This window comes from Mustela nigripes, chromosome 14, assembly GCF_022355385.1.
Source record: "Mustela nigripes isolate SB6536 chromosome 14, MUSNIG.SB6536, whole genome shotgun sequence".
In the NCBI taxonomy this organism is placed as follows: domain Eukaryota; kingdom Metazoa; phylum Chordata; class Mammalia; order Carnivora; family Mustelidae; genus Mustela; species Mustela nigripes.
This window is the reverse complement of record NC_081570.1, coordinates 30,457,894-30,473,069: the sequence shown is the minus strand read 5'-3', so window position 1 is coordinate 30,473,069 and position 15,176 is coordinate 30,457,894. Positions and strand designations below refer to the sequence as shown.

At 52.6% G+C, this 15,176-nt stretch overlaps 1 protein-coding gene across 2 annotated transcripts in view; it reads right to left on the bottom strand.

Moving 5' to 3' along the window:
• Positions 1–2,738: 2,738 nt before the first annotated feature.
• The window catches only part of MFSD2A (MFSD2 lysolipid transporter A, lysophospholipid), a 13,806-nt gene continuing 1,368 nt past the window's right edge, over positions 2,739–15,176 (bottom strand). The window contains exons 2-14 of one of the 2 annotated variants that reach the window (XM_059374233.1): positions 14,390–14,521; positions 12,539–12,663; positions 7,432–7,555; positions 7,216–7,294; positions 6,705–6,862; positions 6,177–6,267; positions 5,937–6,058; positions 5,646–5,729; positions 5,083–5,166; positions 4,872–4,984; positions 4,297–4,440; positions 4,029–4,205; positions 2,739–3,204 (exon numbers count right to left, since the gene is read on the bottom strand). In XM_059374233.1, coding sequence (XP_059230216.1) covers positions 3,141–3,204; positions 4,029–4,205; positions 4,297–4,440; positions 4,872–4,984; positions 5,083–5,166; positions 5,646–5,729; positions 5,937–6,058; positions 6,177–6,267; positions 6,705–6,862; positions 7,216–7,294; positions 7,432–7,555; positions 12,539–12,663; positions 14,390–14,521 — 1,497 coding nt within the window. In that variant the 3' untranslated portion in view covers positions 2,739–3,140. The remainder of the gene's footprint in view (positions 3,205–4,028; positions 4,206–4,296; positions 4,441–4,871; positions 4,985–5,082; positions 5,167–5,645; positions 5,730–5,936; positions 6,059–6,176; positions 6,268–6,704; positions 6,863–7,215; positions 7,295–7,431; positions 7,556–12,538; positions 12,664–14,389; positions 14,522–15,176) is intronic. The other variant, XM_059374234.1, reaches the window with a different exon arrangement.

Genomic DNA, 15,176 nt, shown 5'->3' with positions numbered 1-15,176 from the left:
ATTGCTCCTTTCTTCCAGCAGGTGGAGCCAAAGCCACACCTGTGCCATAGCAGGAGTTGTGGGTGGGGTGTATGATTAACGTGGCTGAGGACAGACAGTAGGACAGTCAGAAGGCAGGCAGGATTTTTTGTATTAATGCTAGACCCAAGCATAGGGAAAGTCAAGATGGCACTTTCCCCAAATGTTGGGTAGGTATGAGCTGTCCAGGAAGCACATGGAATCACTGGTGACCAAAGGAGTTTCTGGGATCCCAGGTTGTTTTTCTGCTCACCGCTACCACCCCCCCAGCCCCCGCCATATCATCCCCCAAGATATCAGCAGGGGATCTTTGAGGAGGAGACTGTGAGCGTAAAACTGAATAGAAGGGTTTCCACTCCAAATCCCTCATTGTACATTTGGGGGAAACTGAGGACAAGAGAGAAGCATCATGATGGGTCAGTGCCAGTTGAGTGTGGCTCACAAAACCTTGTTATAGCTCATGTTTAAAAACTCAGCCCCAACCCACCATAGCGTGCCTGGCCCTGGGCTCGATATAGGAAGCCTCAGTGGAGGAGGGGCATGGACGGTCAGGAGCTGCCCCCAAAGAACAGGCGGCAAGAATGGCTTTAGAGAGGCATTCTTGGAACCAAGGCACATTGGACCAGCATCTGCCAGATGGACCAGGGGCCAGCGGTATATTCCAGGGCTGGGCAGGTGGCCTGTGGGGCTGGGGAGATCAGCAGGTGTCTCAGACTTCCTCCTGAAGGCAATAGGGACTCAGAGAAGAGCTTCTAAATAGGAGGACTACTTTGGTCATCTTGGAGAGTTTGTGGAAAGAGTGTGAGGAGATCAAACCAAAGACGGAGACCAGGGCACCTGGGTGGCTCAGTTGCTTAAGCGACTGCCTTTGGCTTGGGTCATGATCCTGGAGTCCTGGGATGGAGCCCTGCATTGGGGCTCCCTGCTCAGCAGGGAGTCTGCTTCTCCCTCTGATCTCTTCCTCTCATGATCTCTCTCTCTTTCTTTCTCATTCTCTCCCAAATAAATAAAATCTTCAAAAAACCAAACCAAACCAAACAAACAAAACACAAACAACAACAAAACAACAGAGACCAGATAAGTAATTGCAGGGATGAGAAAGAAGCAAGCAAGCTTGAGTGGTTTAGGAAATTTAAAATAACATTTATTTTTTTAAAGACAGGATTTGGTGGTTATTGATGTAGAGGGAGGGTGAGGTAGGAGTGGGCCTCTGCAAGCATTATCTGAGTTCCTGAGCCTTCCAGCTACAAAGGCCAGCCCAGAGCCCAGGGCTCCTGCCTTTCCCAGGCAGGCTGACCCTGAGACAGCAAGTCTAAAGGCAGCGAGACCTGGCTTGGTGTGGTAAGAAGACTGTCAATTCCCATAATAGCCTAAAGTACTGGGTAAGAGCACTGGTCCTGGAGCCAGACAGCCTGGGTTCAAACATCAGCTCCTCCACTTACTGTCTGATGACCTTCGAAAAGTTATTTTTCTGTGCCTCAGTTTTCTTACCTGTAAAATGGGGGTAGTAATATACCTACCTCCTAGGGGAATCATGCATATAACTGTGCCTGATAGTAACACTTGATCAATTTATGAAAGTGGCTTGGCAGAACTTCAGAGCAACCCTGAAAATGGAGCCCTAAACCCGAAGTCTGTATGTCTATGCACTTTTCTTCTCTGGGCTTCGTTTATGCATCCATAAAATAGAGAAGTTGGACGCATAGCCCCTGATCCTGCCAGCTTTGCTTTCCCAAAATTTGGAGCTTGGCCTAAGTGTGTGAGACCGGTGATGTGCTGGGGCACATCCCTACCAGCTTGTGAGAGCCAACTGTTCAATTTTCAGGAATTTGGCCTTAGTACAACCATTGGTAACTTGACATTGGCTATAGTAGAAGCAATTATGCCATGCCAACGGACAAGTGCTATAAATGAAGACTTCCCCTGCAACCTTCTCCCCACCCACGATGGTTTTTCATCAGCACACCAGTGCTGAGACCCCTCCTTAGCCCACACACAAGACCACCCAGCCAGATATGCTCTCACCTTCCAACACCGTCGTTAATAACTATGGGGAAAGAATCGCAGGTCTCTAGGACCTCACACAGCCTCAATCACATAGTGTGTGTGCCAGCAGCACGCGTTTAAGCATGCCGAGGGCAGGAGGCACAGTGTGCAGGCCTGGGCAGACCAGTCGGCTGTCTGCCAGTCAGTGGGTCACTCAGATGCAGGGGAGCGAAGGGTGGACATTCACAGACTTGGGATGGGATTCCAGCTAGGCAATTCTTGGCCATGTGACCTAAACCAGGTCCCTCTCTATACAGGAGCTCAGTCTACTCGTCTTCAAAGTGGAACAGACCTGGGGCACCTAGGTGACTCGGCTGGATAAGCGCCCGACTCTTGATCTCAGCTCAGGTCTTGATCATAGGGTGGTGAGTTCAAGCCCCATGCTGGGCATGGACCCTACTTCAAAAATACTAATAAAGAAAAAATGAATAAATAAAGGGGAATAGTCCCAATGTAGCAAGACTGTTTTAAGGATTAAATTTGAGAACCAGCACAATGAAGGTAAAGCCTCCACACCATGCCTGGTATAGACAGGTGTTTAGTGAACGTTAGCCGATGCTATTATCACACCTCCAGACACAGTCTTGCTCCCCAGGGCACCTGCAGTTTCATTTCCCTGTCTTAGCACAGAAGGGCTCAGTGAGTGGCTGAGGGCAAAGACAGAAACAAGCACCTCTGGTTTCCAGCTTTTATCAAAATTAATAACATTAATAGCACACAAACACATACATATACACGTTGCTATATACACGGTCATTAAGTTATTAATTAGTCTCTGTATAAAACGTTTCTACATTAGTGTTTCGGGCTAGGCCTCATCAGTCCATGGCATATTCACAGTAGCAGCCCTGGGGCTTGGCCCTGTGGGCAGGCAGATGAGAGGCAGGAGGCTGTCTGAACAGCGCCCCCCACCGTAGGCACAGGAGGTATCCTGGGCCACTTACTCTTCCAGTCTTTGGCTCCCTTTCTGGCACCTGGAGATCAGCTAGTCAGCGAACAGGCCGGCAGGCCCTGATTCCTCCTGTGGTCTGGGCCCCAGTCCCCGTGGATGGTGGCTTCAGGCAACACAGCAAGCCCTAGAGGATGCTGGCCAGCTCTGTAGAGTCTGTGTCTGAGCAGCCAGAGCTGCTGGCCTCTTCCCTGCAAGAGCCAGAGGAGATGGGTTGGAGGAAGCATCCTTCCCCTTCCCCAGCTGCCTTGCTCCTCACCAGACATCGGCCCTACAGCCAGCTGTCAGACGAGTCTAAACGACAGGTTGTAGACAGTTGGCTCACTCCCTCTCTTCATCCAGAAACTGCCAGTTGGTCTGTTTGCAGTTCTTGCTGCCCACAGCGCATCACAAGCCCCGGGACTACGTCTTGGCCTGGGCTTGCTGATGGACCACCATGAATTCACTTCCCCGTGCCTTCTGGTCTCCAGAAAGGCAGCCTCAGACCACTCCTGAGGTCCTGCCAGCCCAGAGAGCCGTGAAGAAGGCAGGCTCTGGAGTGAGAATGCCAGGGCTCAAACTCCAGTTCTACTCCTTCTCAGCTGGGCGGGTTACTCTTCCTGGTTAAGGCTGGGTTTCTTTATCAGCTGGGTGGGAATCTTGGGACTCTCCTGACGCCTAGGGTTCTTGAAGGACTACAGGAGATCATGAAGGCACATTCCCTAGTAAACTCGGTGAGGGTGGGGATTCTGTCTGTTTCAGCCACTAGAGCAGTACCTGGCCCCTAGTAGGTTTCCAGTAAGTAGCTGCTGAATGAAGAAATGCAAAACCAGCCGGCCTACAGCCTGGCAAGCAGCTAAGTATCGAGAGATGTCAGCTGCCATTCTCCTCAATCAGTTGTGGGAAGGGGCAACAGAGGAGGAGCCTTCAAGGGAAGATGTCCATGTGCAGGAGGTAAGTCAGGACTTGGCCACAAGAGGCAGGGTCTGAGGGCCTAGATCGGACTTTCCCCCACTCCTTTCCTCCCCGCTCTCACCTCAGAGCCTGCAGAGCCTTCTTGTTCTGCCGCCGCTTCTCCTCATCGATGGGGTACAGTGTGAAGAGCAGCAGGCCTAGCAGGATGAGGGCTATGGGAGCTATGGTCACCAGCATCTTCAGGGTGAATTTGACATGTGCCGGCTGGGAGCAGCCACGGCTCTGGTACCCGGCAAAGCTGTGGGACCCAGTGGTCAAGGGAGTGGTGAGCCCGGGGCCCCTGGGGCTCCGCCCTGCCCAGCCCTGCTCCCGGACCCCACCGCACTCACTCAAGACTGAGGGTGGAGATGCCTAGGGAGACTCCGGAGGCGAACTTGGTGAAGAAGACGTAAAAGGAGAAGAAGATGGGCTCGGTTCCATGAAACTGGGGCTGCTTCAGATGGAAGTCGTCAATGACATCAGGCAGCATGGACCTGCAGTGTGGTGGTGGCCGTGAGGCCATGAAGACCCACCCGCCCAGTGCATCAGGGCCCGCACTAGCCCATGTGGCACCTCTGTGTCAGTAAGAAGAGGTGGCCCTCTGGGACTTTTGTAGCCCTGGGGCACACAGCTCTGTGAAGACATGGCAACTTCATGGTAATAAGAAGGCCCCCTTCTCTGAGACGGAGCCCCCCTCAGGTATGCAGCTTAGCGAATAGGGCACAGACCAGATTTAAGCCGCCCATCTCTCACCTCGATTGGGTCTTCTTACAAAGTTCGCAACCAATACAACTGTACAGGAAGACCTGTCCCACCCCCAACCTAGACCCACAACCGGGAGAACCCCCGCAGAATTCCCAAGGAGCTTAAGAGGTAGGAGGAAAGGGGCTGGGGAACATAGCCAGGTGGGCCTCCATACACTTACCAGGGTAATAAGAAGGCCGCAGCTACACTGATGCCAGCTGCCACAGCTACCACGTAGGTGACAATCAGGTTGCTCTCCATGAAGGCCACCAAGATGAGAAATGGCACTGCTGACTAGAGGAAGGGGTGGGTTCAGGAAGATGAGTCAGCCTGGAGACTCCCACCAGCAACCCCCAACTATGCCCAGGCCCTACCCTTTCAGCCCCACTCACTGAGATCCCAATGTTGACGGCCGTCTTCTTGCCAAATCGGGTTAGGAACCACTGCCAGATGGGAATGGTGAATGTGGCCGAGAGCTGGGGATACACGGTGGAGGGGCTTAGTCATGAACTCCTTAGTCATGAACTCCTGCTGCCCTTCCTGAACTTCGAAGATATTCCTAGCCTTGCCGAAAGATATTCCTAACCTTGCCTGTGGGCAGCTAGATGACACCATCTGGGCCCTGAGGAAGTGGACAGGCACCTTGGATGGCTCCCCAGGGGAGCTGAGTGCTAGTCCCAGTCTAATCTCCTACCTTCTCTGAGCACGGCTGAGCACAAAGTCTCCAAGTTCCTGGTCTCCACGCCTTGGTTTTTGCTATGTTCCCTACTGGATTATCTTGCCCCAAATCTTGTACAGTCTTGCCTAAGCAATTGTAGGTCAGATCTGACCAGTGATTCGGAGATTCCTCCCTTATCCCTCCTAACCTTAGCCAGTCTAGGAAACAACCTCTGACTATCCAAAGAATCATCTCAAAGCACAGGCTGTCTACCCACCCTCAGGGTCCCACACACACCATGATGGCCAGGAGCAGATTCTGGAATTCGTTTCGGAAGCCCAGGGTGTAGGTGCAAAACAAGGCGAAGTTCCCCTCCACCAGCTGGGGGATGGGCAGGGTAGAGGGAAGGATATGCAAGGAAAGAAGTGATGTCAGGGCCCAGGCTTCCCCAGGTTTCTGGAACCTCTGCTTACCCCGCCCCCATCCCTCTGTCCCTCCAGCTTCATCACAGCCCCAGTCCTTGTTTTACCTCACCCCTCTTGCACCCGTCCTACCCTCAAGGCTGAGCATGTCAGGCGCCCCACTCACCATAAAAGCCAGGGAGGTGAAGAGGAAGCCGGCAATAAGCTTGACGTAGGGGCCATAGCCCATGACCAGCCGGAGGCCCCGAAAAAAGGATATTGGCTCAGCCTGCTGAGTCTCATAGGGTTCTGGGGGCCAGAGGAGACAGTGAGGAAGGAGCAGAGGCCCATCCCAAGCCTGCGGCCCAGGCAGAGGAACAAAGCCAGGCAGTGCTGGGGCCTACACCGCTCCCCAGTGACCCCTCACCTCTCTGCTCCCTCACGCCCAGGGTCAGGATGACAGCACAGATGACATAGATGGAAGCAATGACCCCTGCCGCTAACAGGTACGCATTTTGCTACAAGGGAGATAAAGGCGACAGAAAATCAGTTCGATCTTATCCCAACTCTTGGCAGCTCTACTCCATGGAATAGGCCCTTCCCTGGGGCCTCACTGTCTCTACCTGTGAAATGGGAGAATCATTCTGGGCCAGCTGCCTCTTCCCACAGCTAAGCAAAGTCCAAAGAAATGGAATGTTAAGAAGCCAGGCTGTGGAGTGTGACAGCCCACCATTCATCTCCCCAAATCTAGTTTCTGTAAATCACTAGTTCTGTGACCCAGGCCAAATTATTTAGCCTCTGTATGTGTTAGTTTCCTTATCAGAAAAGCGTGCCTGTTAACAATGTGTATAGATCAAACGCCCCACACTTAATAAACGTGGATGGCATTGAGGAGGCCTGCAGAGCACCCCGCTGTGCCTCATCTCCCACATCTCTGCACCGCCAAGGGCCTCACCGTTTCTCTCAGGGAGGTGGTGCTCTGTGTCCGATTGGCACCTTCCATGGCCAGTGCGGAGTCAGCGGGGTCCTGGAGGCAAGGCGTATCCGCTTGTCCCACAATTTGGCCCTGGATCGCCGTGCCCAGCACTGTGCCCATTACCTCCACAGTCATCCCTGAATGGTAAAAAGGTCCTTTGGAGGGGCATCGTGACTTGTCGGCCTCCAGGGAGGAAGGTCGGCTGGATAGAGGCCCAGTTCTAGCCCCAGGTGGTGGCAGCCGCTCCAGGAGGGTAGATATACAATGGTGGGACAGATGGCACCTTGGCCTACACTTAAGACCTTGCTCTGTATGACCTCTGTCTAGTCCCTGAACCTCTCTGTTCTCACCAGAGCAATGAAGGGATCAAGTTATTTTTGAGACAGCTTTACACCCAGTCCCAGCAAGGGAAGAAATGTGGCATGAGGGTCAGGGAATAATCACCCCATGGTGCCTGGTGGGTGGGTCAGTGGGCCGGAGAGACACTTACGATATGCAGTGGCAGAATCCCGCTCACTCTGCTCTGTGCTGATGAACATCGTGAGAGCTGAGTAGGGAACGTGGAAACACTGGCATGGAAGAGAGGCCCTCGGCCAGTCAGATGATGGACAAGCAGATGTGGCTTCTGGCACCAACCCTACAGGCCCTGGGGACGGCCCTCATTCCTCCCCACCACCAGACACCCAGGGGAGGCACCCACACTCACCGTGACCAGTGTTTCAAACAGGCAATAGAAAAGCAGGTACCACAGGGCCTGGCCCTGTGGGAAGTCAGGCACGAACCAGATGAGGAAGTAAGCAATGATGGCCAGGGGTGTGGAGAAGATGATCCTGGGAGAAGGGGGGAGGGGGTCTGAGTAGGGGCTGGATGCCAAAACCCCAGGATCTGGGGTCAGCCCAGATTGCTCTGTAGACCCACAGGGTGCCTGCCGGGAAGGAAATTCCTCCCCCTGAATCCACCCACCCCAGGGTCTCTGGGAAGAGGCTGATGGCCAAGCCCGGAAGTGCAGACTGCCACAGGGCCCCTGGACTGAAATCTTGAGCACGGAGCATGAGGTCAGACACTGTGCCTTGCCTAGTCTCCCCAGTGGAGAGGGCTCGAGGCAGGGGCTGGGAAAACCATGAATGGCAGTGAAACCTTGGGTGGTAGGGCAGGAAGGCAGGAAGAAGGAGCAACCCCAACACTGGTGTTCTTACATGTGCACACACACCCCGCGTGAGCTCACATATATACACACCATGGGCACACACATGGCTGGGGGAGGACAACTCCAGGTCTAAGACCAGGCTTAGTGAAATCACTCTAAGGGAGGGTAAATGTCTGCCTTCGCAATGGTGCCTCCCACAACATTACAAAAGTGGTTAGACCCCAGGATGGACTGACTTCATGTCATTAGTATAAAAGGCAACAAAGGAGTGCCTGGGTGGCTCAGTGGGTTAAAGCCTCTGCCTTCGGTTCCGGTCATGATCTCAGGGTCCTGGGATTGAGCCCCACATCGGGCTCTCTGCTTGGCAGGGAGCCTGCTTCCCTTCCCCCCTCTCTCTGCCTACTTGTGATCTCTGTCTGTCAAATAAATAAAATCTTTAAAAAAATAAATAAAAAGGCAACAGAGAGCAATGGCTAAGAGAAAGACCTTTGGAGCCATTCTTCAGGAATGCAATTCTGCCTCTACCAATAACTATACATAGTTTGGTCTTGAGCAAGTCATTCAACCTCTCTAAGGTTCATTTTCTTATCTGTATAAAGAGCATAGTAATAGCACCTAATTACACTCAACCCTTACTCAAGAGATATTCAAGTGCTGACTCTGGGCTAAGCACTATTCTTATGACTTAGGATGGATCAGTGAGCGAAACAGACAAAAGTTACTGCCCCAATGGAACTTGTATTCTAGTTGACAAATGAAAAATAAATATAATTTAAAAGTTAAACATATATTATTCAGCTTTCAAGAGGAATGGAAGTCTGACACATGTTATAACAGAGATGAACCTTGAAGACATTACACTAAGTGAAATAAGCCAGTCACAAAAGGACAAGTATTGCCTGATCCCACCTACTAGAGACCTAGAGATGTCAAATTCAGACACAGAAAGTAAAACGGTGGTTGTGAGTCACTGTGGGGAGGGAGGTGTGGGGAGTTTTTTTTTCTGGGTACAGAGTTTCAGTTTGGGAAGATGAAAAAGGTCTGGAGAAGGATGGTGGTGATGGTTGCACAATAAGAATATATTTAATGAGGGACGCCTGGGTGGCTCAGTTGGTTAAGCAGCTGCCTTCAGCTCAGGTCATGATCCCAGCGTCCTGGGATCGAGTCCTGCATCGGGCTCCTTGCTCGGCGGAGAGCCTGCTTCTCCTTCTGCCTCTGCCTGCCATTCTGTCTGCCTGTGCTCGGCCTCTCTCCCTCTCTCTCTGATTTAAAAAAAAAAAAAAAAAAAAATTATATATATATATATATATATATATATATATTTAATGGGGGAGCCTGGTTGGCTCAGTGGGTTGGGACTCCGTCTTCAGCCCGCGTCATGATCTCAGGGTCCTGGGATGGAGTCCCACATCGCCCTCTCTGCTCAGCGGGGAGCCTATTTCCCCCTCTCTCTCTGCCTGCCTCTCTGCCTACTTGTGATCTCTCTCTCTCTCTATCAAATAAGTAAATAAAATCTTAAAAAAAAATGAATATATTTCATGGCACTAAATTGTACAGTTAAAAATGCTTAAAATGGTGGGGTGCCTGGGTGGCTCAGTCGGTTAAGTGACCAACTCTTTTTTTTTTTTTTTAAGATTTTATTTATTTATTTGACACAGAAAGAGAGATCACAAGCGGCAGAGAGGCAGAGAGACTGGGGGAAGAAGGCTCCCTGCCGAGCAGAGAGCCCAGTGTGGGGCCTGATCCCAGGACCCTGAGATCATGACCCAAGCAGAAGGCAGAGGCCCAACCCACTGAGCCACCCAGGTGCCCCAGTGACCAACTCTTGATTTAGGTTCAGGTCAGGATCTCAGGGTCCTGGGATTGAGCCCCGAGGCAGGCTCCATGCTCAGCGGGAAGTCTGCTTCAGGATCCTCCCTCTCTCTCTCTGGCCCTCTCCCTGCTCTCTCTTTCTCTCTCTCAAATAAATACATCTTTTTAAAGATGGTGGGGGAGTTTTGTGCCTGGGTGGCTTAGTTGGTTAAGCATCTGCCTTTGGCTCAGGTCATGATCCTGGGGTCCTGGGATGGAACCCTATATCAGGCTCCCTGCTCAGTGGGGAGCCTGCTTCTCCCTCTCCCTCTGCCCCTCCCCCCTCCGACTTGTGCTCTCTCTTGCTCGCTCACTCTATCTCAAATAAATTAAATCTTTTAAAAAATAAAAACAAATAAATAAATAAATAGTTAAAATGACAAAATGTATGTTATATATATTTTACCACAGTTTTTAAAAATTCTATAACATTAGAAGGTGATTAAGGGCTACAGAGAAAAGAAAGCTGGCTAAAGGGGACCAGGAGCTTGGGGTTACAACGGACAGCACAGTAGACAGGGGAGCCCTCATTGAGAAGCTGACGTCTGTGCCAAGACTTGCCTGAGAGGAAGCAGTTGGCCTTGCAGTTGCCTGAGGCCAAAGTGTGCTGGGCCGAGCAGTCAGGTGCTTGGGCAGGTCTGAGGAGTAGCAAGGAGGCCGCTGAGATTGGAGTGAAGTGAGTAGAGGGGACGGGCTTAGGAGACAGGGTTGGAGGACATGGAGTATCAGGTCATGTAAGGCCTTACAGGCCACTGGAAGGACTCTGATTCTATTTCACAGAAAGGGAGGAGTTTTGAGACTTCAGTAAGTTGATATTAAAATGTAGAACAGTGCTTGGGACACAGTAAGTGCTTGCTGTGACTTTCACACCAGGAGAGCTCAGCAGGAGAGTATGGGGGTCTGCAGCCTGGGAATCAGGCCACAGGCCCAGCCCTGCTACACCCCCGCCTGCCCGCCTGACCCTGGCCTCTCACCAGGTAGCCTCGGGAACTCCAGGGAAAGTGTCTGTCAAAGTCCTCCCGATCTGAAGGGTGGATTTGAGTGCTGGCTGAGGGCAGGGGCTGCTCTTGAGGGCTGGAAGGATGGTTGGATGGTTGGCCACAGGGCTCATAGACCCTAAAGGCCCAGGCTCTTTTCACACTACAAGAAGGGGCCTAGGACCTTACTGGGGTAGGGACAGGAAGGAGGTCCCATACCCTCATGGCAGGCCTTCAGTCCACGAGGGATCCAGTGTGCCCTCAGACACAGGGGTGGAGGTACCATTCAAGAGGTATCACTGGGATTATCACTGGAATTACCACTCAGGCAGGTGAGGACATGTACAGAGATATGGTGTTAAGTGAAAAGGGAGCCTGAAGGGCCCTCAGCAACTTCAGCAAGCTGGCTGCCACACCTGCCCAGCGTGAGGCCCTCAGATCCTACTTCCCACGGGGAGGGCCTCCTCTGCTCTCCCTCTCGGTCCTCCTCCCTCCAGCCCGAATCCACGTGTCTCCTCAGAGAACAAGGGCTCCTTCCTGCCGCCTTCACTGAGAAACCAAGTGTGACTGGAAGTAACCCGGAGGCTGCCGCCACCGCAAGGGGCTGTCCAGGGTAGCTGCCTGCCATTGGCTGTGCCTCATGAGGAGATGTGGCAGCAAAGCCCCACCTCCCACCGGCTGCCAGGGACTCAGATCCGGGGCCCAGCCTTGTGGCTGACTCCTACCTGGACAGCCTGTCCAGGTAAGGCAGGCTCTCCTGCCTTCCTGCTGCCGTCCTCCCTCCCCCCTCCCCCACCCCAGCCATAAAGCCTGGATCAAAGGCCCCAATTGGGGCCTTAGCCAGAGGCTGGCGGGGGGATTGTGGTGGGAGGGGGGCCTCGTGGGAAAGGAAGTTGTGGGGGTGAGGTGGGGGCTGTGGGAAGAGCTTTGAAGGCCGGAGACCAGGTATGGGCACCCCTGGGGCAGGAAGGCGCCCACTTGAGCCTGGATGGGCTGGAGATGAAAGGGGTATATCCACCCCCCTCCCTCCACCAAGCAGGATGTCCTGGAGGGAACCAGAGCTCCAGCCTGTCAGCCTGTCCCATGTGTCTCCCTTTGCTGTCTGATCTATAGTACTACCTCCCCCAACCTTGCCCTATAGCCTGAGGCTGAGTAGTATAGGCTCTGTATCAAGGGATAAGGTACTTTACATCACCCAAGGGGGCAGAGGTTATGGGTCTGCTATTCAATTCTGGGTATTACCCTCCACCCTTGCCCCACCAGGAGCTACTCTGAAGAGGTGCCAAATTATAGATTACTTAATAAGGGCCAAGACTGTTCTTGTTCTATATATTTCACATATAAAAAAGGTGTGACCGTCCCCATAAACCCAGGAGGCACACATAATTATCATCTCCATTTTGCAGATGAAGAAACTTGAGACTCAGAGATGTTAAGTGACTTGCCCGAGGTTGCACAGCTTGGGGGGTGTTGAAACTGAGGCAGGCTGGTTTCAGAGTGTAACCTCTCAACCGCTGTGCAGCACTGTCTCTGCCACTGTGGGAAATGACTTCCCTTCACTTGAAGGGAATGGACCGCAAGGGAGCAACGGGGCCTGGAGAAGGGGGGAAGCTCCTCAGTGTAGCAATTTGGCCAGCCTGGGAATGAATTGGCAGGGCATCGCAGTGCCCATGCCTGGGGCGGCTGAGGCCTCAGCCAGGGTTTCAACACTTGGGTTTTTTTCGTCATTTCTTCTCCTCACCCCACAGTCTGTGACAAGCCAGATGGAAAGATCAAGAGTTAGTAGACATGCCGGATGCCCTGCCTTCTGCCAGCTTGGAGAGTTCTCCTCTACTCACCAGGGCATGAGGCGGCCCAGGCGGGTCCAGGAAGATTTGCTAATGCAGAAGCCCACCAAGGGGTCTGTGAAGGCATCCCAAGCTCGGCCCACAAACAGGATGATGGAGGCAGAGAAAGGGTCCACCTGGAATAGGGAACACATGGAAGATGACCCCTTAATCCTTCTCCTCACCTCAACTCTCAATGGTAGGCAAAAGCAAGGGCTCCCTCCCCGTCCCAGCCAGGTCCTGGGGACTGTGCGCTGCTCTCACCCAGGCCTTAAGCATCTTTGCTTGCCTGTTAACGGTGATAGTAACAGTTCTCTGATAGCGGTCAGTAGCACCACGTGCCTTAGAAATTTTTCCAGATCTGCTCTCTTACGTCCTCCCTTCCACTGCCCTTGAAAACACTCCCACCCATTAGAATGAACCCAGAATCCTTTCCTTGCTTCGCTCTCACAGCCCTGAGCTCCACACCACCTGATAGCAGAATGAGCATTTGCTGGGTGACCATAGTGGGCCTCAATTTCCCCATCTGTATAATGGGAGTTATGATCCCTATCTTACAGAACCAGAGTCAAAATCCCTGTCTTGCAGGTCAAGCTCTATTTTGGATGTGGAAAAAGAAATCTTTAGATGCTTTTAGAAAGTGGCCTGTCACTATCCAGTTAAACTACTCCCCTCTCCACAAATCTTTTAGCCTGAAAGAGACAGCTTATCTGGAAGGGAAGACTCTTCCTTATACCCATCAAGACTCTACTTTTGCTTTTGTTCCAGGGAGTGGGGAAGCTGGTGGCCTCTCCCACACTGTAGCTTCCCCAATCCGACTTCCCCTACCCTCCCACTCCTGACAACAGTTCTACACTTGGAGTACAGTTTTCTCATATTTGCACCCCACTTAGGACCCAGCCCATGGGATTTGCTCCAAAACTAGCTGCTTGAATGAAGTTATTTGTCCTTCCTGGGGCTCAATGTTCCCCACCTAGAAATGGATACAACTAAGATGCTTTGCTTTCAGAGCCAGATGCTACATAGAAAAGACAGCCAGGGATGCCTGGATGGCTCAGTTGTTAAGTGTCTACCTTCAGCTCCGGTCATGATCCCTGGGTCCTGGGGTCAAGCCCTGCATCGGGGTCCCTGCTCGATGGAAAGCCACTTCTCCCTCTCCCATTACCCCTGCTTGTGTTCACTCTCTCGCTGTCTCTCTGTCAGTTAAATGAATAAGATCTTTAAAAAAGAAAAGACAGCCAGTGCGGTGTGTGAGCCCCAAAATCCATGGCTGTTGAGTTTCCCATTCTTCCACCCAGGCAAAGTGATTTCTCAGGATGCCAGCCTCCTGGCCAAAGCTTCTCAAAACAAAGTGGAGCCCTGCTTCTCCCTAAGTACCTCTCCCAGTGAAAGACCCCACACACCAGGCACCTTCCCTGAGCCTAGCACTTGGGGGCCCCTCTGCCCACTGACATGCCTCTGCTTCTTAGGTGAAGGTGAGCTATGCCTTATCTATAAGCCTGGCAACATCTAGCAACCTCTGAGCGGGGCCAGCTGACTGTTGTCCAGATGGGGACACGGTGTGCCAATCTCTTCTTAGAACAGCGTCACTAGCAGGCTCCATTCGCCCTCACACCCTCGCCTACCCCTCCAGGCTCTATTGCTCTTGCCAGGCAAGAAGTTGCCTGACCTTGCCAGCTGAGACTCCAGGAGCGGATAGATTCCCCCGGCTGGATACTTTCCAAAGCCTTCTTATTTCTTATCCGCTGCTGACTCTGAGAGGCAGCAAAGTAAGGATTCCAGTCCCATTTCACAGATGGAACAATCCCTAATCCTTCCTACCTCAGGATGCTGGAGGAGCCCTGGCAGGCTCATTCCACTTACCTGAGCCACATCCAACAGGTAGATCTGCAGGAAGAACCCCAGGGCACAGCCTGTCACCTGGTAGGGGGCCCCCCCAACTGCATAGCAAAGCTTGTTGCAAATGGACAACTGTTGTTTCTTCTTGGGTTCCTTCTGAGAAGAAGAGGAAAGGATGAAAAAGACTCAAGATCCTGGCCTCCATCCTAGAATGTTCCAGAGGCAGGACCATCCCTCCAGCCATCTCTGCCAGGAGGAACAAGTCTGCCTTGCCCAGTTCCCACCCAGGGAGAGCTCACTTCCCACAAGAAAAGAAAGGTATTCTCTATCTTAAGAACCCTGGAAAACGGGAATCCATACTGAGGAAGTTGCCCCTAAGCCACCCCACCCCCAGATTCCGAGTTATTTTAGCAGCCCGCAGTCCCAGGGGACTCCCACCAGGGTCTCAGCCATGCTCTTTTCAAGCTGGAAGGGAGCATGTTCCAGCAGTGGACCTGTCCCCACCCAGTACCAACCGCCACAACCTGAAAATCCTCTTGCTGCCAAGAGCCGCCTAAGCCCAGCCCCTGCTCCCGCCCTAGTTCAGAGGCCAGGACCCACCTGCCTACTGGGTTGAGGACTCTAGAGAGCCCCGAGCCCGGCTCAGCTGGCTGAGGGCACAGCTGTTCCTTCATCTGTCCCTGAGCCACCCTGGCCCCTGAACGCAGCCAGAGCTTCAGGCCAGCCCAGGAACTGTCCTGCCCTCCCTCTTGCTGTCCCCCATCTTCAGCTCCTAGGGAACCTTGGAGAGGAGAAGAAAGGACTCTGGGGT